The sequence below is a fragment of the Pristis pectinata genome, chromosome 13 (assembly GCF_009764475.1).
Source record: "Pristis pectinata isolate sPriPec2 chromosome 13, sPriPec2.1.pri, whole genome shotgun sequence".
In the NCBI taxonomy this organism is placed as follows: Eukaryota; Metazoa; Chordata; class Chondrichthyes; order Rhinopristiformes; family Pristidae; genus Pristis; species Pristis pectinata.
Window position 1 is genome coordinate 49,056,619 of NC_067417.1, and position 27,326 is coordinate 49,083,944.

Here is a 27,326-nt window from a genome sequence, read left to right on the forward strand (position 1 = left end):
CCTTTCCCCTTTTACCCTAAAGCCATGTCCTCGCGTACTTCTCTCTCCTAATCTAGGTGGAAAGAGCCTACTTGCATTTACTGTCTATACCCCTCAATTTTGTAAACCTCTATCAAATCTTCCCCTCATTCTTCTACGCTCCAAGGAATAAAGTCCTAACCTGTTCAATCTTTCCCTGTAACTCAACTCCTGAAGACCTGGCAATATTCTAGTAAATCTTCTCCGCACTCTTTCAATCTTACTGATATCCTTCCTATAGTTAGGTGACCAGAAATGCACACAATACTCCAAATTTGGCCTCACCAATGTCTTATACAACCTCACCATAGCGTCCCAACTCCTATACTCAATACTTTGATTTATGAATGCCAGGATGCCAAAAGCCTTCTTTACAACCCTGTCTACCTGTGACACCACCTTCAGGGAATTATGTATCTGAACTCCCAGATCCCTTTGTTCCTCTGCACTCCTCAGTGCCCTACCATTTACTGTGTATGTCCTACCTTGATTTGTCCTTCCAAAATGTAACACCTCATACTTGTCCGCATTAAATTCCATCTGCCATTTTCTGGCCCATTCTTCCAGTTGGTCCAGATCCCTCTACAAGCTTTGAAAGCCTTCCTCGCTGTCCACAACGCCTCCAATCTTAGTGTCATCAGCAAACTTGCTGATCCAATTTACCACATCATTGATATAGACAACAAACAACAATGGTCCCAGCACAGATCCCTGAGGCACACCAACTACTCACAGGCCTCCAGTCACAGTCATCCACTACCACTCTGTCTTCTCCCACACAGCTAATTTTGAATCCAGTTTACAACCTCTCCATGGATACCTAGTGTCTGAACCTTCTGAACTAACCTCCCATGTGGGACCTTGTGGAAGGCCTTACTAAAGGCCATGTAGACAACATCCACAGCCTTTCCTTCATCTACTTTCTTCGTAACCGCCTCCAAAAAATCTACAAGATTCGTTAAACACTATCTACCACGCACAAAGCCATGCTGACTATCCTTAATCAGTCCTTGGCTGTCCAAATACTTATATATCCGATCTCTCAGAACACCTTCCAATAATTTACCTACTACTGATGTCAGGCTCACCGGCCTGTAATTACCTGGTTTACTTTTAAAGCCTTTTTTAAACAACAGAACAACATGAGCTACCCTCCAGTCCTCTGGCACTGCACCCGTGGCTAAGGACATTTTAAATCTATCTGCCAGGGCCCCTGCAATTTCTACACTAGTCTCTCTCAAGGTCCGAGGAAATATCTTGTCAGGCCCGGGGGATTTATCTGCCTTTATTCGCTGTAAGGCAGCAAGCACCTCCTCCTGTTTAATCTCTATATGTTCCATGACACTACTGCTTGTTTCCCTTCCTTCCATATACACTATGCCAGTTTCCTGAGTAAATACTGATGTGAGAAAACTGTTTAAGATCTCCCCCATCTCCTGAGGCTCCACACATAGACGACCACTCTGATCTTCTAGCAGACCAATTTTGTCCCTTACTATCCTTTTACTCTTAATATACTTGTAGAAACCCTTTGGGTTTACCTTCACATTATCTGCTAAAACAACCTCATGTCTTCTTTTTACCTTCCTGATTTCCTTTTTTAGTATTTTCTTACATTTTCTATACTCAAGTACCTCATTTGTTCCTAGCTGCCTTTACCTGCTGTACACCTCTCTCTTTTTCTTAACCAGATCTTCAATATCCCTTGAAAACCAAGGTTCCCTATGCTTGTTAACTTCGCCTTTAATCCTGGCACAAACATGCAAACTCTACACTCTCAAAATTTCGCCTCTGAAGGCCTTCCACTTACTGAACACATCCTTGCCAGAAAACAACTTATCCCAATCCACTCTTCCTTGATCCTTTCTCATTTCCACAAAATTGGCCTTTCTCCAATTTAGAACCTCAACTCGAGGACCAGACCTATCCTTATCCATAATTAACTTGAAACTAATGACATTATGGTCACTGGACCCAAAATGTTCACCTACACATACTTCTGTCACCTGACCAGTCTGGTTCCCTAACAGGAGATCAAGTATTGCATTCTCTCTCGTTGGGACACTGGTCTCAGTGGGCATCCAACTTATATTCACGACACTTCACAATACCCATTTCAAATGAAATGTCTCAATTCTAGGATGTATCTGTATCAAACCTCTTGGACCACATGACTTTGAAGTAGCTTTTAGGAAAAACAACCCTAAGTTACTTTAGCCTCAGCTGAAATAATTGAAGAATGCTACTATCCTTTGATATTCATTTACACGGAACTTGAAAAGATCTAATCTTGAGCCCGTGAATTGTTCAATGAGATTAAAACTGAAACTAAATTGATTTTCTTTAACCAAAAAATTACTTGACCCCCAAACCCCATATGTATTATTCAGAAATTTTATTTCCAGCCAATGGCTTGAATGACATTAAAAGCAGTGAACTGTATAATTCTGCCCATATGCATTAGAGTCAAGTTGTAGTAAACCATTAACAATTGTCTCACCCAATCCAGAAATAATTAATATACCATTTTAATTAGGTTAAAATAGCTGAACATTAAAGTTGGCCCAAATTTCACTTACAGATTTAGCCTCAGATGTTACATGGGACTTTCATTTTATGGACTCATTCTGCATTAGTTTTTCCTTGTCGGATAAAAACCTCCCCCCACCCCAACACTTCACAAAGTGTACCAGCCACTTCTCCGTTATTTGATGTAAAGAGGAGAGGAAAGGAACTCACCACCATGTTTAAGACCAGAACAATATTAACATCTTTTAAAGTAAAACAAAATTATATGGTGTAGCTCCCTCTGGACCTGCTAATTCATTAATGCTTAGCTAATTTACTACCACTGATTTAATACTTCATTATAATTATGAATAGTTCTACAGCTGTCAGAAGATTATGTTTATCATCCCTCAGGCTATTCCTTTGCATCATTTTGGGATTAGCAGAGATGTTGAAGGGTCATGGGCCAAACAAAGCTCTTTAGGTATCAACATAATGCAGTATCTGCTGGATTTCACGTTAGATGGGATGAATTCTACAACCCAAATGCATCACAGCAGAAAGTAAGGGCTTGGTACTGAGCACTTCCAGGATAGCACCATAAACAGGATAGAGTCAGAATCATAGTAATATAGCACAGAAATAAACTTGCCCATGCTGACCAAGGTGCCCACCGAAGAGAGACCCATTTACCAATGCTTGGCCCTTATCCCTCTAAACCTTTTCCATCCATGTCTTTTAAATGTTTAACTACTGCCTCAACTACTTTCTCTGGCAGCTCATTATGTGTATGCACCACCCTCTGCATGAAGTTATTGCCCCTTAGATCCCTTTTAAATCTTTTCCCTCTAGTATTTGGTTCCCTTTCCCTGGGAAAAAGACTGCATTCACCCTATGCCCCTCATCATTTTATACTCCTCCATAATGTCACCCCTCAGTTTCCTACATTCCAAGGAATAAAGTCCTAGTCTGCCCAACCTCTCCCTATAACTCAGGCCCTTGAGTCCTAGCAACATTCTTATAAATCTTTTGACTCTTTCCTATGAAGTCTTTCCTATAATAGGGTGAGCAAAAATGTACACAATACTCCTAAGTGTGACCTCACCAACATCTTATGCAACTGCAACGTAATGTCCCAGCTCTTGTACTCAGTGCCCTGACTGATGAAGGCCAGCGTGCTAAATGTCTTCTCCATCACTCTTTCCATCCGTGACACCACTTTCAGCAAACTATGTACCTGTACCCCTAGGTTCCTCTGTTCCACAACACTTCCCAGGGCACTACCATTCACTGTACAAGTCCTACGCTTGGTTTGACTTCCCAAAATGCAACCCCATTTGCTAATCCTCACCGTACTTAACTAGCTGATCCCAGATCCCCCTGTAATTTTTAGTAACTTTCTTCACTGTTTACAATAACACCTAAGATATGCAGTTTCTGGTCAAATTTCAGCTTCCCAATAATCTTATTGCCAGTGGCTTATTTGCTGCTAAGTCTGGTGTTTTTATTTGCTGAGTGTTTGGAAGAGGAGTGTCTGGTTTGCTAAAATTAAGACAATATGTTATTATCAAGCTCACAAGGGGTCAGTGCAAACAAGAATTTAAGTGTTGTCATATTTACTTTAACAGCAAAATTGCAACAGAGTTTCATCAGATCTTTCTCAAAGTAGTTTCTCTCTTAGGACTGAGAAGTGACCAATATCTAGCTGTAATAAAAATACCTGAACTTACCATACTCCTAACGCTGGATTCTAAAACTTTGGCAACAAAAGGGACAACGTAGAGCATCTCTTGCTGACCTTTCATGTAAGCTTCTAGCAGCAATGACTTCACATCCAGATCCTATGTAAAATATTTCAATAAGACATGAGTTTGGAAAATAAAAGCAAGACCACCTAGATGTAATCAGCTTATCCAACAACACAGTTACAACTAAAAGATCTTTAACACCAAAACAGACTCAAACATAACTGAAGAGTCAACAATGTGAATGTACTTACGATGTGCAAGATGGGTTTATTTTTGGCTAAGGTGATCATGCCCAACCAGTGTCCCAAGTTCTTCAACAACGATCGGTCTGAAAAGTTTGCCGCTGCCTTGTCTGAGGTCAGCAGTACCTAAAAAGGGCCAAGAGAAACTGCTGAAACAGGGCTGCAACTAGCCAATTGATACTTAACACCCAAGTTAAAATAACTTGATTTTCACTCAATGTTACAATTCATTTAGCACTTTTAGCTTGTCAAATGGCTTCTGAAAATGAATCACTGAGATTAGCTGGAAATAGCAGAGGAATTTGCTCTACAAAATATTACATAACAATGCATAAACACATTGGAGAGAACAGTGATTAATGCCTATACAGTTCTATACAATACTGGATCTTGGGTTTAACAGCTCACCAAATTGTATTATGAACAGTTACTCTACTTTGGCAAGTGTACAGATACTTAATCCTGTTTCTTGCTCCTTGCAATTTGCATATAATTAAGCCCAATGAGGAAGTCACTGAATATTTAGAGTAGGTAAGAGTTGACATAGACTCACTGATTAGAGAAAAATTGACCCAATTCTTGTTTATAAGCAGGGACCCTCAAATTAATGCTGCAAACCTTTTGACTCAGTGGGTAAAAGAACTGGCTGCACGTAACTGAGGCATACAGATGAACAGCTCTCAATTTCAATCCCGAGTTGTTTTAAGATAACAATAGAGCAGCTTTACTGTACCAGGACCTAGAGCCCCATTTCTAATTAATCCCTGGAAAATAAAATTCCGTGATCCTTGTGGGTTCATAGTGAAGAGGCCATGAGATGGGTTTCTGGAGAGCTGCCAGTCTGCCTTGAATCTAAGTCTGAACGTAATAGTTGCAATTACGTCTCTGAGAAAATAAACTACGAGGATAGAAGGTCACATGCTAATTTACTTTATAGGTATGAACAGGGTAGAGAACAGAGGGGTTTCTACTTTTGCCTATCCAGTGACCTTGACCAGAAAACACATATTTGTGAAATATCAAAGAACAAGATTGGACTTTGCAGTTGTGTGCTCTGTGGCATGAAGCTGCTGCTATTCACTGCCCTGGGTTCAATAGCCCAAGGCAATTAGAAAGTGTTAGAATGTAACTGCCACCATAGAACAACAACCTGGCAAAATGTGTTCCTTTAGGAGCTGGGCAAAGGAAATTAGAGGAGTGGAAAAAGAGGAGGGCTTACAATGTTAACAGGCACAGATTAAAAATAAAACATCGCATAATAGTGCCACCTGTTCATACATCTACAAATCTTACCTTGATGTTTCTGTACGTCTCGGTGAGCACCATTTTGTTAAACTCGGGGTTTTTTAACGTGTCCATAAAGTTTGAGTAAAGACTGTGAAAGTTTGGTTCAATGCTAACCCGCTTCATTACCAAATATTGAGATACCCAGGGCATAAACTCATCCTTCACGGTCTCCTTCAGCTCCTCTACCTGTAACACCACAAGGTAACAACACATCATTCTTACATTAGTCACAAAGCTTAAGAATATTGTAGTAATTAAAAGTGGGTAATAAATGCTGGCCTGGCCAATGATACCCAGCTTAAATTTTAAAAAGTGTGCTGAAATCAGTTAACAACATACTTAAGTGAAAATAATTCAATTCAAATCAGCATTTGAAAGTTATCCCAAAGCAAGAAACAACGCCATTTACAGTAGCAAAGTAAATTAGCTATCGTTTTCAAATATCAGTGTTGTTTTGACCAAACATTAGTTAGGTACTGAAGAGCAGAGTATCATCTAAATAGGTAACCAAACATGAAACAACTTATAACTAGGAATTCCCCAAAATCTTCAGCAAAGGTTTCATTCAACCCCAGTGAGAACCAGAGCACCCTGCTGTTAAACAGCCAGCAGCTTTGCTGTGAAGTTAAATGTTTGAGAGAATACCTGTCACCTGCCTGCAGAAACTGTAGGTTCTTGGCTTAGTGTTTGAGGGAGATATGGATCATAGACAAGTGGCCAGCATTCAATTAAGGGTTTGCAATGGGAAATTAACTTCAGTGAAGTGAAATTTGATTCAAAGTTATTAAAAGGTGTCTACAAATCTGAGTCACCAACTAATGAAATTATTCTCCATCCCCAGCCAAAATGCTTCCTTGCACAAGTCAATGAACCACAAAATTAATTGATTGTATTTGATGCACTCGAGATCTCAGTAATATATAATTTCAGTTATTAATCTACATTCTATAGCAAGTTCAAAAAATTGCATTTATACAACACACATCTTCTGGGGACTATAAATATTTCAGTTTAATAATTATTTTTGAAGGGCAGTCATTGGATTATTTTTGAAGGGCAGCCGATCTGCACACTCCCAAGGCCCCGTGAACAAATTTGTTTTCTTGCCCTTCTCCACTTTGATAGGACTAAGGAAAGAGAAGATGAAAAAAATATTGAAAACAGCACGAAAGGTCAGTCCGCTGGGATGAAACAATAGGAACATGACGAAAACACAAAAGAAGCCTATCCCACTAAAAAGCAAGGTCCAAGCTTGCAAATTTATTATCTTTTGAACTATTTTCTGTCTATTGCAATACCTTTACAAAAAGCATCCAAAGGGAGTTCAGTATCTGGAAGATTTGAACCCTGATGCACTGACATATTAAAACATTTTCCTGCTAAATGTTTAATATAGTTCCCACAATTAAGTAATACAAGTAGGAAACAAATTAATGGGCTGTTTAATTTCACCCTATGGTTTTGACCAGATTTGCTGGAAACCTACCCATTTGTTTTTAACCACCACAGATGCCAATGGGCAGTCAATGTTTACAACTGACGATGCTTACAACAATGCTCTAGTTTGAGCTCAAACACAAGTACCTTTAGTTTTATTGTAATCACTGCCACTGAGCTGAGTGGGTGATAGACTCCCGCAGCAACTCAGATGGCATTTTTTTTAGAAAATTAAACCCAATTTAAATGGAACACCGCCAAATATTAAGGCATCTGTACTATCCAGTGGTTGCAACAGACTTTGAAGTCAATGCATTTGCTGGAGAACCTGTTTAATAGAGACCATTGATTTCATGCACAAAGATTCAAAGCATATCAATAAGTGTTAAGACAGACAAGGCCACTATACTAAATCTCAGAATACCTACCTTTTGTGTCATGTTGGACTGCGAGAGGTTGTTGAAGATGAATGCTACTTTTTCTTGAATATTCTCAGGTGGTTCCACTATCCTCTCTGCTTGGTCTGTGGCCACCAACAATGTTTCAATGTTTGTTGTATTAATGGAGGGCTAAAAAAAATAAAACAAGGACTTATTTAACATACATTTTGCCAATGGAACGGCATTAAAACATTGTCCAATACAAAAATCTTCACTTGGTAAAAGCAACTCACTTGGTAAAAGTTTCAAGTTCAAAGGAATTGGTAGCTACAAAGATTTTGTTATCATCAAGGACATCAAGATCCATGAATATTACAGTGAATGAACAGTCATCTTTTATTGTGGGCTCTCACAAGTTTTCAAATATCTAAGAATATGAAAATCACCACAACTGCAGACATACAAATATCTCATCAAGCTGGATAAATTTCAGGATTTGCTTTCATGGCACAGCATTTAAATTTTGTACAACATTCAATACATTTAGATGACTTGTTTAAAATTTCAGTCATTATTTACAGGAACAGTAATGTAACATTGTTGAAACAGTAACATGCAGTATTATAAAAGAACCATTAGGTGGAGATAAAATCTTTGAAAAGCCATAAAGTAACAGCTCAAAAAGTTTATGCCCACAGTTTGTTGTAATAGCATATTAAAAACACAAATTGAGTTTTGAAGCTACTAAGCAGCATTTATAAATGCTAGATCAGGACACTGCATATTGAGAAATCCAATGATAACAAGTCAATGAGACCCGAAATGTGAATGGTACCTTTTGAAAGTTGGTGGTGATAAACTAATCATGAGATCTCTCTTACCCTTCTCCAACATGTGGGTAGGGGGAAATAGAAAAATTAAAAAACGGTACACGAAATATTACAATACTCATTTCCATTTGCAGTACTAGAAAGTTCTCAATCTTTTAATAACTTAACTACCCAGTATAGAGTCAAACTATCAGCTCCTGAAAGGAAAATGAAAATGGACCAAAACTGCTGCTGGGCAAGCTGCCCATGCTTACAGCTAACGCATGAACCAAATACTTTTGCAGATCTGCTCATGTTGACTTGCTGCTCAAATCCATCACCATTCATAATGGTGAGGCCCAGCATGGCAGCATTATGTAATGCCAATGCCATCACAAGCAGGGCTAGGGGTGAAAGGGGAAGGCTCATGAAGTGGCCAAATGCAAAGACAGCAAATGCCACACAGCCAGTTTTTGCCAGCTATCATACGTGTCAAGAACACAAAGCTTCTGAATGTTCCTGACATTCAAATGCTTAAAAAGTTTTTAAAAAATTAAACAATTAAACCAAAAATTATGAATTACCTTAGGATAACTCCTGTCCCTTGCATTTGCTCCTCTCCATTCAAATGGATGGATTCATTGTCCTTGATTGAGGTTATAGCTGGCAAAGATTCAGTAGGAAGATTCACCAGTGCATCTGCTCAAGAACTGAAGCAAATTCACTCACCGACACCGGACTTCAAGAAAAGGCCAATGAAGGAGTGGAGTTGGGGAATCAGTGGAGAAACTGGCTGGAAGAATGCATAGGAATCTGCTTGGTGGTACTTAAACTGAGAAATGTTAGCAGTTTGACATGGAACTGCTGGCATTTCACAGGAAGTTCCGGTCCAATATTCTAAAACAATTTAATCTCTGCTGCCAGTGTAAAACCATCATAATACTCACCGGTACATCTTTCTTAAAGCTCACTCCAGTCGGCCTGGTAACTGTAGTTGCTTTGGTGACTGTGGTGGTTGTGGAAGTGGTTACTATGGCACTGACCTGTCTGGCCATAGGGGTCTTATTCTGAGCCTGTGCTTGAGCCTGAGCCTGTGCCAAAGCAATACTGCCAGGGGTTGTAATGCTACCCTGCATTTTCACAGGAGGGTCTCGGGATTGCTGGCCATATTCAATGTACTAGAAGAAACAGAAAATTAAAACAAAATCAATGACAATATTATTCCTGATGTTTGTAAAATTACCCTAACATAGCCAAATTTATTTTCACATAATCCTAAAAACACAAACATATCTAGCATCCTAAAACTGCGTACCACTGTTTCCTGCTTCCACCAAACATATTTGAAGTTATGCAGGGCCCATTAATGATCCCTAGCCATGGAATTAGCTGATTTCAGTTTGGGGGTGTGATTTTTGGGGCTGGGTGGATGGTGTATTCTGGATTTTCTCTCAATTACTGGGTGAAGGGAGCAGTGGAGAAAGGAGAAGAAAGATTAGCTAAAGCTGATTTATCAGTGGTCCACCCATTCTGGAAACACAAAATTGAATACCCCTGTAGTCTACTAGGTGTCACTGGTGACCTGGATGATATGTTCATGGATCTGAACTTCAGGAAATAGCTCATATTTTAAGAATAGGGGGTAAGTTGGTTGATGATAAAAATATATCACCCTAGAATTGTATCATGTATCAAAGGAAAAACAAAGCACACACAATTCACCAACCTTTCTTCTGTGGCAACTAATGACAAGGTGAATATATTAAACAAAAAGACAAGTTCACATTAACACATTTTATGCTGAGGGACTTTGAATCAATTTGTGCAAATTAAGTACTGCACCTAAATTCATAAGTGCCCACAGAAAATTAGTTCCAAATGTAAAATGGGTAAGATAATGCCACAGGAAGCAGCTTATGGGGCTATTGAAAAAGAGCTATTGAGATTAACCTCACTTTCCAGCTCTTGACCCAAGTGCTGTAACTTATTGCTACCAAATGCTCAGTAATGTGGAAAAACTAATGAAGACAGTAATTTCCAGAGAACATTTCACTGGAAGAATTGTTTTTTTTCTTTACTTCCACTCCTACTAGTCCCTTCACAAATTATGTAAAATTGCTACTGACCTCTTTGCATAGGAAACAAACCCTTCGTATTTACCCTACCTGGGTCTCTCAATTTTATATATTTAAATTAAATCTCCTACTAGTCCCTTCCATTCCAAAGCAAACAAACTCAATCTACCCCATGTTTCATAATAATCAAAATTCCCCAGTCCTGGAAGGGCCCTTCCAAATCTCCCTTGGACCACCTCATATCCCTCCTGTAATCTAGTAACTAGAACTGTTCACAGTATCATCATAGTATTGTTTTGAATAGTTCTAACTCCCTCTTCTGAAAATCAATGCCTCAGTCATTAAAGTAAACTATATGTCTTAATCACGATATCCATCTGTGCTTTCATCAGGTGTCTATACAAATTAATTTCAAGGTGCCTCAGTTCAACTGCATTCCTCAGAATCCTACCATTTGCTCTGTGCCTATGTTGTTTGCCTTTTCCAAATACATCACTCCACATCGCTCTGGAGTGAATCCTATTTGTCACTTATCTGTCCACCTGACCACTCCTTTGATATCTACCCGCAGTACACAATTCTTTTTTCCTGTATCATCAATCATTGCCAACTTTATGATTTATAAACTTCATATCTAAAATCACGAGAAACAAGGGACCTAACAGTAGACATTGTACACGACAAAGTAAATGGCTGCTGAAATGCTCTTTCCTCCTCACCAAGTCTACTTTGAATTAGACTTGCCACTTTCACTTAGATTCCACAGATTTATCATTTCCTGATGGGAATGCTAGGTGGCACCTCGTAGGGCTTTATCAAAATCTACCTACAGATCGATGTAGACTGCATCAAGATTGCCTCTCTCATCAACCCCTTTTAATTACCTCAATAAATTTATTCATTAATATGTTCTGTTTAACAAACTGTTCTTGATTCACCCATGCTTTTTTTTCTGAAATTGATTTCTCTGCTCCTCAGAACTTTTTCCAGTGACACCCAAGTTTGGTTGACTAGCTTGTAATTACTCAGTCCAACTTCTGCATTTTAATTGTATATCCTTTCTCCTGACACAACAACTGCTACCAAAGGTGGCTGCAAAATGATGAACAAAACCATTTCTATTTTCTCCCTTGCTTCACAGTACTGCCTTGGATACACTTCAACTTGGCCTACCAATTTATCTATTTTTCAAGGTATTAAACGCCTACATATTTGTCCTGTTTATACAAGAACATGCAGGATCAGGAATAGGCCAATTGGCCTCTTGCACCCCCTCTACAATTCAATAAGACATGGTTAATTCAAAGTTGGCCTTAACAGCATATCCCTCGACTCCCTTATAGTTCAAACGTCTCCCAATAGCCACCTTGAATATATTCAGTGACTCCGCTGCTACAGCTCTCTGCGGTAGAGAATTCTAAAGTCTTAAATGCGCAACCACTTATTCTGAAACAATGCCCTCTTATACTTTTGACAGCCCCATGAGGGGATACATACTCTTAGGATCCACACTGTCCAACCTCCTTGGAATCTTACAGGTTTCAATTCTCACTCTAAACTTTTCATTTTTTTATCTCCTTAATATCTGCAACTTTGCTCTTCATGAAGACTGGTGCAGAGTTTTGAAGAATCAGAATCACAAGCTGATCACAGCAAGGAAGGAGACTATTCAGCTGTTGAGTTCATAGCAATCCAAAAGCAATGCAGTAGCTTATATACCTCCAATTTAAAGGCCTTCCATTCTTGCATGCCAAATTTTCATTCTAATTTATTCAGGCTAGTTTTGTCAATCAATAGTGTTTAATCTACAGTGGCATGGCAGGACATCTCAGAACTGTGCCACACACGAATGTCAAAACACTTCTGAACTGGGTGTGCAGTAAACTTCTTCAGCTGGAGAAACTTAAGCTCCAGGCTTTGGAGTTTGAATAACAGCTGCCTTTACTATAGCCCATCTGTGAGATTGAATGCTTCACGCATAGTTTGTGTGGGGGCCAGGGATGAACCCTGCAGCCCAAGACAGTGCAGGCAGAGGCAACGCCTGACTGCAGATGGGCAAATCAGGAGACACCCTCCCCCCTACCCACCACCACCACACACACACACACAGAAGGCAACCTACTCTCAAACCAGGATTCATTTCTGAGTCGTAAAGGAAGGAGAAAGATCAGGAGACAAATAGAAGATACTATATAGTTAGGGTAGCAGACTGGATTTTCTCTGAATGCAGAAGTGGTTCCAGGATAGCACAAGTCGATAGGGTGGTAAAGGCAGTGCATGGCATGCTTGCCGTTATTAGTCGAGGCATTGAGTTCAAGTCAGGAAGTTATGCTGCAGCTTTATAAAACTCTGATTAGGCCACATCTGGAGTACTGCATTCAATTCTGGTCGCCCCATTATAGGAACGAGGTGGAAGCTTTGGAGAGGGTGCAGAAGAGGTTTAACAGGATGCTGCCTGGATTAGAGGGCAAGTGCTACAAGGAGAGGTTGGATGAACTTGAGTTGTTTTCTCTGGAGCAGCTGAGGCTGAGGGGAGACCTGATTGAAGTTTATAAAATTATGAGACAGGCATAAATACACAGCCAGCATTTTTTTTAAACCAGAGTTGAAATGTCTAATACTAGAGGGCATGCATTTAAGGTGAGAGGGAGAAAGTTCAAAGGAGATGTGTAGGGCATTTTACTGACCCCACCCCCCAAGGTGGTGGGAGACTGGAATGCAGAATGCACTACCAAGGGTGGTGGTGGAGGCAGATATGATACAAGCATTTAAGAGGCTCTTAGATAGGCACGTGAATGTACAGGGAATAGAGGGACATGGACCACGTGCAGGCAGAAGGGATTAGGTACCATTGGCTTAATCAGATTAGCCCAACATGGTGGGCTGAAGAGCCGGTTCCTGTGCTGTACTGTTCTATGTTCTATTGTGTGTTGCTTCCCTGGTGTCTAGATTGCAGAAATTCTGAAAGGGTGGACAAACAGCTGAATGCTGTGGGACTTACCAAAACTAATCACACTGCCAGAGAAAAGGACGATGTCCTGCAGGCAGATTTTATGGTATTAGGAAATTAAGCAGGATCTCAAAAGGTAGTAATACCCAGGTGTCACCCACTAGTGAGAATAAAAGGAAGAGGATTGCACCACGAATGTGTGGCTGGAGAGATGGTGCAGGAGGGAAGGCTTTAGGTACCTGGTGAAGTAGAACCAGTTCTGGGGAATGGAATCAGTTCACAGGTTTGTAGGGGCTGTACTGGCTGGGCAGATTCTATCTTAACAGTGCTGGAACCAATGACTTTGCTTGAAAGTTCACTAGTACTGATGGGGAAGTTCAAATTAATTTAGCAGGAAATTTAGCACAGAAGAGTTGGAATAAAAAGGGAAAAAACAGGTGCAAAAAGCAATGGGGGAGTTAAATAGCACCAAGGCAAGTAACAGTTTTTTTTGATAGAATCACACTATGAAAGAGAACAAGATCGACTGTATTATGTAAATACAAGAAACGCAGTAAGCAAGGTTGTTAGCTGCAGATGTGATTAACCATCTGGAATTACAAATTTGTGGCAATAACAGTCAAAATGAAAGCATAACTACTCCACGATAGATGTTCAAGAAAGATAGGGAAGGGAAGAAAGGAGAAGTGACAGTACAGATTTAGGGAAACATTGTTAAAGAATGTCCTAGAACAATAAAGGACAGCATTCATTTTAAATTAAGAAATTGTGGGCAGGCACAGTAGTGTAGCGGTTAGCATAATGCCCTACAGCGCCAGCGACCCAAGTTCAATTCCCGCCACTGTCTGTAAAGAGTTTGTACGTTCTCCCCGTGTCTGCGTGGGTTTCCTCCGGGTGCTCCGGTTTCCTCCCACATTCCAAAGACGTACAGGTTAGGAAGTTGTGGGCGTGCTATGTTGGCGCCAGAAGCGTGGCGACACCTGCAGGCTGCCTCCAGAACATTCTATGCAAAGATGCATTTCACTGTGTTTCGATGTACACGTGACTAATAAAGAAATCTTAATCTTATAAACAATATAGCTGTGATTACACCACTGGGACTATTCTGCAAGTTGCCAAGTGGAAGGACATTTAGAGGCAAATATGCAAGGAAACCACAGATGAACAAAAATGATAATGGGTGACTTCAACCATAATCATCTGCCTCTGGACACATTTACATTTCCGGTCTCTAACTATTCTTTTCCTTTGTTATCCTCCTGCTCCATGTATTTACAAAACATCATTGGACATTCCTTGATTTAACTTTCCAATATATACACATATTCTCACGGTTTCCTATTGCACCACATTTTTCTTTTCAATCTTACAACTGTACTTTCAATACTTCAAGAACCTTTGCAGTATTGAGCATTCAGCAATGGTTTAAGCTTTCCTTTTTGCCTAATCCAACCCTGTATGCTTTGATGTGGGATTGTAGTTTTGGATATCCCGCAATTTTTTTTTACTGGTAATACAACTGCTTTGAGCCTTCCCCGTCTTCTCTTTGAATACCATCAACATTAAAGTAACCATTTCCAACCCATTTCTGCTAAATCACATCATAGACTGATAATACTCAACTTCATTTGAGTACTTTTACACTCTAAATTTGTCTTATTTCACAAATATGCTAATTTTAACAGAATTATGACCATTATCACCAAATAGTTTGAGGCATCTGGATCTGTGGTGTAAGACAATGGAAAAATTTAGGTCTTTCTAAATTCATCAAAATCAGATTCCAGTTGTGTTGAAACAACACACAAAAGTCTACAAATCACAGTTAAACAAATATGACCTCAGCCATGAAGACCGCTGGCTTGGCTCTGTGTAAAACAGAATAAACTAAGGAATTATCATTTAGTTACACACTTGTGCCAATTATTAGTGTACCACTTACCTCCTGTAAATGATGAGGAAACTGTAAAAAGTGGCCAATAGAAGCCAAATGTTGACAATACTGGGGATAGTCCTTCAATCTACAATCACAGAGTTCATTGTTAGAATAAGTTGATATTCATACTAAGATGATATATATAGGAATACAATATGTATGTTCAAAAAGTACAGCAGTTGACCACGAATTCAATCAACAGAGGTTTACTAGAAAAGGTTAGCAACCACACACTTTGCTCCTCCTCCTCAGAAATGAATACATTTAGTATCTTAATTCATTGATACTATCTACTTCAAATAAATTGTTCCCAATTTCACCATACCAAGTCTTTTGCTCATTACATATTAGCTTTTATTAAATTTCAGCTTTTGAACCTTTCACCAGGGATATCAATTTGAAGAGCAGAAATTTCAGATTTGAGCAGTTGTGTGGCAGATGGAATATTATAGAGAAGTGTGAGATGATGCATTTTGGGAGAAGGGATAAGAAGCCATACAGACAATGATGCAATTCTAAAGTGTGCTGTAACAGAGGAACTTGCGGGCTTCACATGCATAGATCTTTGAAGATGGCAGGATATACTGAATGAGTGATTAGCAAAGCAAATTTCAAATCTTGGATTTCAGAGGTTTTGAGTAAGCAATGCTTGAACTATGCTGTTGAATGAACCACTATCTGAGGCCTAACCAGAGCTTTAAGCCCTGTTCTGATCAAATTTTAGGAAGCATGCAAGGCCCTTGAAATGGTACCAAAGAAGTTTATCAGAAAGATTTCCAGGGTGAGGAAATTACAGCCACAAAGTTAGGTTGAGAAGCTGGGTTTGTCCTTGGAGCAAAGGATGTGGAGGGGAGATTTCTTGTAGAGGCATAAGGTTATGACAGGTTTAGAAAGGGTAAACAAAGAAAAACTGTTCTCATTGGCTGACAGAACAAGAACCAGGGAACGTAGATTCAAGGTTTAGTCCAAGAGATATAGAGGCTTGTTAGAAAGAACTTTTTTCTTTAAAAAAAAATGCAGCAAGGCATAATGACCTAGGACTTGATGCTTACGAGGGTGGTGGAAGCAGAGGCGATTAATGTCCTCAAAAGGAAATAGGATAGGCCTTTGAAGAGAATAAACACAGGGCTTGACCTGAAACGTCGTCCATCCCTTTGCTTCCATAGATGCTGCTTGACCCACTGAGTTCTTTCAGCAGTTTATTTTTCACTCCAGATTCTGCAGTCTCTTATGTCTCTGGGCTAGAGGGGAAAATGGGGCCAACTGGATTGCTCTGCAGAAGGCCAGATTGGACTCAATGGCCTACCATACTGAAATCACTAAAAACACTATCTGCTGTGTGTTACAGAGCTGCATTGTTTGATACATTTAGGCAGGAATAGTTAAAGAGGCCATTGGAATTAAATAGTACAATGTTAGAAAGGGTGCAGAACTGATCATTTGGGTTAAGAAGCTTATCAGAATTTATGGGTTTTAATAGAATAAGAAAACAATGGTAAACCTTTATAAAGCACTAGTTAGACTTCAGGTACATTCAATTCTTGACATGCCAAGACAGATGTCAAAAAGTGGCATAAAAAGATTTATGAGAATTGCACCAATGCTGAGGGACTTCAGATATATTCAAATGTTGAGGCTGGTCTCCAGTAAGTTGAAGGATAAGAGGATACTTGGCAGGGCTGACGAAAACATAAATAGTTTTAGTAGAATGTTTCTCGTGCAGAGGGGACATAACACAAATATATAAAGTGATTGGCAAAAGAACCAGAAAAATCTCAAATTGACCAAGGGTCTTTGACCTGAAATGTTAACTCTGTTTCTCTTCCCACAGATACATCCTGACCTGCTGAGTGTTTCCAGCATTTGTTTTTTTTATATTAGATTTCCAGCATCTGCAGGTGTTACTTTTGATTTTTCACTTAAATTGCTCTTATCTGGATTGCGCTGCCCAAAAGGATAGTGGGGGAGGATTCAATAGCAACATTGAATCAGATAATTAGAAAAGGAAAGAACAGCACAGGGCTGAGTAAAATTAGACAGCTGAATAGAAGAACTGAGATGGGACTGATGGGCCAAATTGCTTCCTTTTGTGCTCATCAATTCTACGATTCTGTGTCACAACACAGCAGAGCAAATAACCCATTGACGTTCAAGAACACATTTATATACAAGTCTAAGGACAGCAAGACTGTGATACAAATCCTTGACTTTGCTATAAATTCTAACTTTCGTATTTGGTAACTAACTTGATCAGCGAGTGAAATCGTGAGAACAACATTTCGTAATTCCCCTTTGAGCTAGCCATAGGATCAACTTGCAAAAACCACACAATAAACAAAATGAACATTATGTAGTCAAGTACCCCAAAGCACTTCACAGCTGTGGGCAGACTACAACGGGGATGAAATCAAGGATAACGTTGTTCAGAGGTAAGTTTTAAGTAGTGTGCGTGAGAAAGAGATACAGGAGTAGGGGGATGGATGGGAAACAAAAAAAGCAGTTCAGCAACAAGGAAAAAAGGTCATGTTGATGCAGATGCAAAAAGCTCTTCAGTTTAGGATCTGAACTGAGGTTGAACCTAACAATTTGTAACTTCAGGGAGGCGAATGGTAATAGTGTGAGAATAGAATTTGCAGAGGAAGACAAATAATATGATTCAGTTTTTAAGTTGTTACTAAGGTTGATTCTTAGCCATTGGCAGATCCAGGGTCAACAGCAAAAGTGCCATATATGTAGTTACGTAGAATACATATTGCAGACGACGAGGAAGTGGATGATAAAAGTTACAGAAACCTGCAAAGATAAGAGAGTGTCTTGGTGGTCTAATAGGCTGCATAAAAGTGCAGGGAGCAAGAGCATTTCTTCACATTTCCTTACAATGTAAGAGGAGACGAATTGAACACATGCCAGCTCTCAGAGCATTCTGATGAGTCCCACTGCCCCACTTATTTCCCTGTAATTTATTCTCTCTCACATGCTCATCAACTTCCCCAATTCTTCTGCCACCTACCTACTCTACAGCCAATTACCTGCCAACACTAGCCAATTAACCAACTAATCTGCAGGTCTTTTGGATGTGAGAGGACACCAGAACAACTGGGAAACTTGCACTATTACATGGAGAATGTGCCACTCTGTAAGCACCCATGTTCAGGAGCAAACCCAGGTCACTAGAGCTGTGCAGCAGCAGCACTACCTGCTACACCACTGTGCTGCCCTGTACCAAAACATTGGCCAAATTCAATTGCAAATTCCAGTTTATGGTTTGACAATCATAGAATTTAAGAAAAATTTACGACATGGGAAAAACTACAAGAGAGGAGGATATTCAGTCCATGTGTTGGTGCCAGCTGAAGAGAACTACCAGCTTTATTCCACTTATTTCCATAATAGGTGGGAGGGCATGATGCAATGAGGATAGCTGGACTCTGCAACAGGATACAAATAGGTTGGGTGAGTGGGCGAAAAGATGGTAAATGGGAGTTTAATGTAGGAAAGGGAGGTCATACACTTTAGTAAGGGGGAGCTAAAGGTGGATTATTTCTAAATGAGAAAACTTGAGATGAGAGAAGTCCAGAGAGACCTTAGAGGTCTTGTGTATGAATCACAGAGCTAGCAGGCAGGTACAGCAAGTGGGTAGGAAGGCAAATAGCACATTAGCTTTAACTGAAAGAAGATTGGAGTTTAGAAATGGGGAAGGACTTTTAAAACTGTACAGGGTACTGGTGACTAGATACCTGGAGAACCTTGTACAGAAAAGATACACTGGCAATGGAGACAATCCAAAACAGATTCACTAGCCTAATTTCTGGGATAAGAAGGTCACCCATCAAAAGAGGCATAAGAAATTAGATCTACATTCTTTGGAGTTTAAAAGAATGAGGGATGTGTTTTTTCAAAAATACAAGATTCTAAAGGGGCACGACAGGAGAGATTTGAGACACTCCTCAAGAAAATACCTCAACGTGTGGGGGGTGGGGGGAGGGGGGGTGCGGGGGTGACGTGGTTGCAAGATCAGAGGGCGGCCATTTAAAACTGAGATGCATAGGAATTAGTGGAAATGGAAGATCTGAAGATCACTGGGGATATTTAAAGATCAAGTATATAAATTTTTGAAAGATCAGAAAATTGAGGACTATGGGGAACTGACACAGGAGAGGAGACGAGGCTTGGGGCAAATCAGCCATGACCATATTGAATGGTGGTGAAGGCTTAAGGGGCTGAGTGGCCAACTCCTGCTCCTATTTTCTTTTGTTCTTGTCCCAAAATTTGTATTATGGTATTGCTTGGTCAATTTTCTAACTACTTATTGTATCTTGAACTATTTACACAGGGTTAACAAGAGTGATGTGATATTTGTTCCAGAATAGAGATTCAAAACTGAGGAATGAAGAAATTCCTCGAGATTTTGCAAGTAATTTTCACGTCACACCCACTTAGTACAGATGCCTACATAATGTTCTAATGATCAATACTCATATGAGTGACAATTCCACTTCATTCATCTGAAGAAAGCCATCTGGTCCACCACACATATCCACAACTTCTGTGGCGTGGATGCTCAATGGAACCAGCCATTTTATAGCGATATCAGATTAGAACCGAGATGTGCAAGGATAATTCAATTAATTTGATATCAATGAGAGTTACTCAAATAAATTAATCCCCACAAAAATTAAAATACTAGCAAGATCAATTGTGCTCCCCTCAAATGTTGATATCCATTAAGATCAATTTTCCTCTTTAGTGAAGTTGTACCTATGCAAAACCTATTCAAAACAATTTGAATAAAACATACCTGTTTTTAAATCTGTCTAGTGCAGCAATGCCAAAGTAGTACATCTTGGAGTCAAACGGTTTGCGCAAGGCTTCAAGAACATAGCGCAGTGCAAGTCCTAATGCCATATATGTGACCAGCCCCTTTTCAATAATTCCACCAAATAGGCAGGCTGTGATGTGCAGCTCTTTATCTGGATACTGGGGGAAGAAGCGATACTCTTCGAACAGGTTACGAAGCATACAGTTAAAAACTTCCCTTTCACGCTTAATGGTGGAATCCTTAAACCTCTGCAGCATTTCCAGAACCTGGAGAAACAAGAACAAATTTAAATCAGCAACATTTTCCTGAGTTGGCACTTCTCAATAAATGGCACACAAGGAAAACAGTCCTTCAGCCATTTGGGCATATTTCACCATTCAATTCACAGCTGATTTGTATCTCACCTTCATTTCTTACCTTAAAAAAATGTATTACATTCAGAAATTTTTCAGAGTACTTTGAGTTTGAGTTCCTGGATCTCAGATTACAAAAATGAGCTGATCAGTTTACTTTAGAGACAACTTCCTTTCCAATATAATGGAAACATACTTTAGGTGTTAAATGTAGGGTGGTAGGGCAATTAAAACATAACTACCTTAATCTTGGTTTTAATCCAACTGTTAAGCAAAAGAATACCAATATTCTTGAAAGATCCAATAGAAAATGCTTTGCCTTTATAAGCTTTAATGATGCAATTTGAAATTCTCATCATCTGCTTCCCATGCAACTTCCAATCCAATAACCTGCAAGATCCCCACATTTCTGGCATCTTGCATGTCCCATATTTTCCTCACTAAAAGGCAGTTGCATGACCCTGTTGTTGAATAGTTGGGTTACACTTACTGTTAATTTTACACACTGAGGAATTTTCCTTGGATGAGATGTTATAAGGAGAGGGAAAGAGAGAAGGCAGAGGAGGTCTCAGTCAAAAGGCACCAGATGCAGACCTTGAAGAAGAGGCCTCTACTGGATCTCCTCCCTCTGCATGGATCGATATTGACTGGTGTAAGCCAATAAAGTACTAAGCGTGCATTTCAATTCCAATCACTGAGCGCCAGAGCACACCCTTGGACAACCAGTTACTTAAATTATGTTTGCACTGTTCCCTGTAAAGATTATTCCATTCTCCCAGTTTACATATCACATACGTTTCATTAACATCACTTCCCTTTTCCCCAGTCATGGGCTCCCCTCCAGTATAGTAGACATGGACCTCTGATGAGTTCATTCCATTTCCTGCACTTCTCCCACCACCCCCCCAACTCTCAAAACCAAGATAGGGTTTGCCTTTCTCCTCCCCTCCCCTTTATCCCACCAGCTTCCACATTCAATGGTTTATCACCATAGTTTCTGATCTCTAATGCAATATCAATACCAAACATCTTTTTCCCCTTGCAACATTTGGAAGGGACCATTCCCTCCCAGAGGCACTGATTTGCTCTTCCATTTCCATTCATACACACCCCACTTCCCACAGCACATTCTTGACCAACTGCAAGACACCATACTTGCTCTTTTCCTTCCCACTTCCAGCTTTTATTGGGCTCCAAGCACACAAATTAATTGTACTTAGATTAAGTCCAATTTAGCAATTGCATTCGCTACACACTTCACTCTACACTGGACAACACAAATGCAGATCACAAATGTGTTCTTAGCCCCTTAGACTATTCCAAAAGAAGTCAATTTAAACTGAAGGAATGACATCATCTGAATAGGCATATTGTCTTCCTGACTCAAAACAGTGCAATTCATATATCCACCATTTCGCTGTATTTTTTTTACTTCTGGCAATTTTAGATAATTATACTGCTTTTCTCAGTTACACCACCCATAGACCCAACTTTTCATTATGCACAAATCTCTTCACTACTTTCATCTTGCATTACCACTCATGCCTTCCATGCCAAAGACCTTCCTTTGTATTCTCTCTGCATCTTAACACACTTGCCCTGCATCCTAACATGCATCTTCTCTCTTCCTAGTTCCCATAAAAGATCATAAACCTGAAATGTCAAGTCTGTTTTCCACAGGTGCTACTTGATCTGATATTTTCCATTTCTATGCCTGTTTCTGTAGTTTAGAAGTATTAAAAGATGGGATGCAATTATTCCTAGATGTTCAATTCAGAATTTAATGATAATCAATTTCAATATTCTGCATTAACATGTTCAAATTTTTGCAGTCATATTTAATTTGCCAACTAGGATAGAAGATAGATCCCATTGCAATTTATTTATCCCTAAACTTCAGCCATTATCCAGAAAGGACGGACAATCAGATTCTCAATCGAGACTTATAGTCCGAGTAGTTCTCAAATGGAAGGACTCTTGAATTTTACATGCAAGTCACATGATACAAGTTTTTAAATGAAGGTTCACTTCTAAATTTAACATTCACTGTGCCTCTAAGAAACGTGAAGTTTTTTTTTGGCTGGGAGACTATTGCAACAGCTGGAGGGAACTCTGAACTGCAGCTGCCATGAATTCTTGACAAATTGGATTTTTTTTGTTTTTAAGAAGTATTTTCTTTAATATGTTTCAGCAATTGTATTGCCTGAAATCTCCTTACACAAATCATGGTTACTTGCAGAACAGGAAGCCTAAATTAGTTCTATAACAAATATATCACAATCAAAATGCCTACAAACCTTCACCTATGTACTCAGTGATTTGCAATCGACATCTTTTCACATTCTAACTTTAAGTGTCTTGATTTCAGGCAGGTAAATTAGCAAGAACCCAATTCAACAGTACAACTCCTGTTTCAAGTGCATTTTACCAGTTAACTCATTGAATGCAACTAAAATGACAGCACATGGATTTTTAACATTCATTGGCTATAGATACTAACCTCATCAACAGACATGGTAGGGTGGGGTGGATGGTTGTAGATCCGCTGGAAGTAACTGTTTGCTTCATCATCAATCTCCTTGCTAAAGTGCTGATTTGCCTCCGGCCATACCTGAGAAAGGTCAGCTGTGTAGACGAGATGGAAAGGAACAGAAAATCTCATCACAATCCATTTGCTATGTGCTATTAAACAACACATGCAAAGCCACAAAAACTCACAAATAAGCAATATGCAGTGCACTTGCCAGCACTGGACTGTCATCACAATTTAAAATCAAATAATGAATTAATTGCTATTAATTGTACAAATGATTTCCAAAGTTTGCAGTGTGTTTGCTAGAAGTATTTCAGATTTGGCTCCACTTGAATTTATACTACTGCTGAACGTTCATCTTAAAACATGATTGATTACAAGCCAAATTTAGAGTTATACCTGGGTTATGCCCTCCATCTCCTCCTCCCTACACTCCCCCACCCCAAAAAATTGCAACCCTATGAGAAAAGCTACAGGGAAAGTGTGAATAAAAGGTAACCCATTCTCAGTAAAACAAATGTCTAATTGCTGCTTTAACTGTTGAGAACTTCACTGATCAATTTTACTGTCCCCTATAAAAAGGCAAAAACAAATTCAGTGTCTTTAGTCAACTCTCTGTTCCACACCGACCAAGGAGCCCATTGATACTGGCCTACAATTCTCCAGGGTTAACTTCCCAGCTAGATCAAATAGAATACTACAACTGGCAGGAGTACAGAGTGTCCAATGCCCAAGACTCCCACCTTGTATTCACAATCTATTAGAAAAAAAATGGAAGCACAGGCTTGTCAGTCAGCTGGGAAAGGATGTGATTAAGTTGTGATAAATTCAGTAGACAGAGAGCACCACAGACTCTTTTAATGGGAATCCAGAAAAATAGAGCAACACCTTCAAATCAGAGTTTAGCTAGAAGCACTTATTCACGCAATTTAGAACTCCCACAACCAACTTCCCACCCCACTCCTGCCTTTCTACCTCCCCTGCACCCCCCCCCCCACCCAACCCTGAAAGTTATTACGTTAAGTTAACAGAAAATTTCAAAGTGCAATAGATTATTAGTCATTGAAGGATCTCGGGAGCAAAAGTGGATGAATGGAATGAATACATGTCAGCAGTGATTTATCTGGCATTGAACAGGCTCGTGGATGTTAATAAAATGCTGCTAATTCCAAAAGAAGATAAATTTCTGCTGGCACTTGCAAATGAAAATTGCTATTTGAATAAGGTACTGAAAGCCATCTTCAACACAGAGGGAGTAAAGGACTGAATACATTTATGCAAGGAAATAGAAAACTCAACTGGGATACAAGCATATTGTAAAAGGTTGCCAAATAAAAATTAGCCTTGTTCTTTAAGAAAATATTTATAGAAGCATAAAATCAACTTCAATTGAAACCAATTCCAAACACTTCCACTTGTTTAAGAAAAATGATGAATTATAAAAAAAGAAGCCACAATTTTTGTTTGCAAAGACTGGGCACTTCAAGCTGATACTGCATAGATTTCACCTTGATGCATAAATAAATAACCAGTTTGGCAGAACTTTTTACTGAACTCTAATATAGCCAGAATAAAACTTCTTACAGAACAAATATTTTCAGAAATACACTTTTTTTTAATTTGTTGAATTTTGGTAGGATATCCAAACAGGAATCAGCTTTGAAAAAGCCAATTGATTCAGCAAAAATTCTACCCTAATGGAATAGATACAATATCTGCATTAGGATTGGCACTATTTTTCATCTAAATAATTACTATATGAGCATTTTTGTTAAGTGACAGTGTTTGCAATTAATTGAAGATGAAAACTCTGGTGTTGATAAATTCCAACATGGACGAACATTTCACAAACATGCAGACAAGCATTCGTAACGGACATGCATCCATTGGTACATCCTAGAATAGTGCTCAAAATAGAGGAAGCTTATCCCTCGTCATTGGCAAGAGTCAACAATATTGTTCACCAATTTATATGGGGTGCAAGAACAACCCTTTTGCCCCAGTTGTCAACCTTCATGCATCATTTTCCACTATTCCCTCCCTCCCGACAAAAAATCTTTGGCATAATCCCCATCAATCCATCTTCAGACTCCCTGTTATTCCTGACTAGATTAATGGAAACTTCTAAAGCAGTACCTGCTCCAGCAACGAGTGGTGATTTCCATAATTCCAAACTGAACCCATCCCCTATCCATAATCTTGCAGCTGGATCTTGACTCCTCTCAGAACCAACTCAAACTCCCATAGCTATTTAATAAAGTTCCCACACAAATAAACAGTTACACAAAAGACTCATGAGATTGAAAATAGTTAGCATAGATAGAAGATTGGTTAATGGACTAAATAGGAATACATTGCTCATTTACAAAACTAACATGCTGTTATTCAAGGGGCACCACAATGATCAATGCCAAAGCATTATCGGCCAAAAATCAGCATTAATGACTCGGATATAGTATATTATATTTGTTGATCTGTGGGACAGTGAAGAGTGACAAGCATCCAAGGAGTCAAAATGCTAAAAAAAGAATTAATAAATGATGATGCTCAGAACCATCTGTGTGCCCTTGTACACAAAGTTAACATGCAGATAGAACAACTAGGAAAGCAAATAGCACGTTGGGCTTTGCAATAGTGTTGGAGTACAAGAGTAAGCAAGTCTTGCCACAATTGTACAGACCCTTCAGTGAGATCACATCCAGAGCAGGATGTGCACTTTTGATCTTTGTACTCAGATAAAAACAAGCCTGCCTACTAGGTTGATTCAGAATGGGCAAATTGCCCTATGAGAAAGAATTAAGGATGAGCTTATCCTCATTATTTAAAGTGATGATCCCACTGAAACACACAAAACCTAGAGGGACTGACCAGACACAGGAAAGTACAAAAGTGGAGCAAGCATAGGCCACCTGGCACCTAATTCTGCCCCACCATTTGACATTATCCTGCTCAGGTCTCAATTCCTCTTCTGTACCAGTTCCTCATAGCCTCAGTTCCCTGTTCTTTCAAAAATTTATCTTCTACCTCTTTAAACAACTCCAGCGATTTAGCCTCCACAACCCTCTGGGGTGGGGAATTCCAAAGGTTCACTACCTTCTAGGAGGTGAAATTCCTAAGCACCTCATTTTTAAATGACCACCCCTTCATCTTGTAACCATGTCCCCTTCAATTCTTTCTCAATCAGAGAAACATCTTAACATCTACTCTGTTATGCCCCCTTAGGATCTTCTGTTTCTGTATCATTCCTCATTCTTCTAAACTAAGGAATATTAGACTCAGCTTCTTTTGCTGCTTGTGACAGGACAACCCTCTCATCCCAGGAATTAGTCTAGTGAATCTCTTCTCAAGATAAGACAGGCCACTTCCTTCAATTGGACAACAAAGATGTTGGGTACATTAAGACTGAGATGAAAAATCTCAAAGGTGCACTGCCATTGAAGAAATTCTCCACTCAGGTGGTTGTGGATGCTCCGTCCTTCCATATATTCAAGGGAATTAAGGATATAATCAGACAGGAAAAGAGACATAATGTAAAGAATCAACCACAATCCTATTCAACGGACAGCAGGCTTGAAGGCCTTATGAACTACCCCGGTCCAATTTTTTTTAATATGTTGTGTTTTCAATGCTGATAGATTTTTGTGCACCCCTAGCTTTTTGAAAGTTCTTCACATGATTAGGTTCAAGTTAGAACATTCAACAGCACTTAAACTTTTTACTCAACTTTCTGGCAATAGACTTGTCTTCCCTAAACTGCAATACTGGCCAGACTATTATCCTAGTTGCATTGCATGCGAGTTTGCATTAAATGACCTTCTACCCCCACAAAGAGTCAGGTTCCTCACAGAAAACCCAACTCTGGTAAGTGGAAACAAATTCCTTGCTTTGGATTCTAATCATTATATTTTGGTTAATTCGGTAATCATGGATTCACAGGCAGATGTTCAAGATTCCCAATTTTTAAATAAAAAAAACCTGCAAGATAAAATGCAAAAAATGCTGGAAATAGTAAGCAAATCAAATGGCACCTGTGGAGAGAGAAAAGGGGCTAATATCTTAGATCCATGGCCACACTAGGACAAAGAAAAGTTAAAAGGTAAGTTTTTGGATGGGGAGATAAGAACAAAAGGAGAACAGGACAGAAGCCAGGAGGAGATTAAATGACAGCAAAGGATGATAGTGCAAGGCAAGAAAGTGGAAAGGGACATCTACCTCCCTTCTTGGGCACCTC

The 27,326-nt window shown here is 39.4% G+C and overlaps 1 protein-coding gene across 4 annotated transcripts in view; it reads right to left on the reverse strand.

Annotated features, from left to right (window-relative positions):
- The window catches only part of cnot1 (CCR4-NOT transcription complex, subunit 1), a 156,652-nt gene that overhangs the window by 58,935 nt on the left and 70,391 nt on the right, over window positions 1-27,326 (reverse strand). For 3 of the 4 annotated variants that reach the window (XM_052028159.1, XM_052028160.1, XM_052028161.1), the window contains 8 exons: window positions 23,063-23,187; window positions 20,189-20,475; window positions 15,397-15,475; window positions 9,377-9,607; window positions 7,665-7,809; window positions 5,810-5,985; window positions 4,526-4,642; window positions 4,257-4,367 (listed from right to left, as the gene is read on the reverse strand). In XM_052028159.1, the coding sequence (XP_051884119.1) occupies window positions 4,257-4,367; window positions 4,526-4,642; window positions 5,810-5,985; window positions 7,665-7,809; window positions 9,377-9,607; window positions 15,397-15,475; window positions 20,189-20,475; window positions 23,063-23,187 (1,271 nt within the window). The remainder of the gene's footprint in view (window positions 1-4,256; window positions 4,368-4,525; window positions 4,643-5,809; window positions 5,986-7,664; window positions 7,810-9,376; window positions 9,608-15,396; window positions 15,476-20,188; window positions 20,476-23,062; window positions 23,188-27,326) is intronic. The other variant, XM_052028162.1, reaches the window with a different exon arrangement.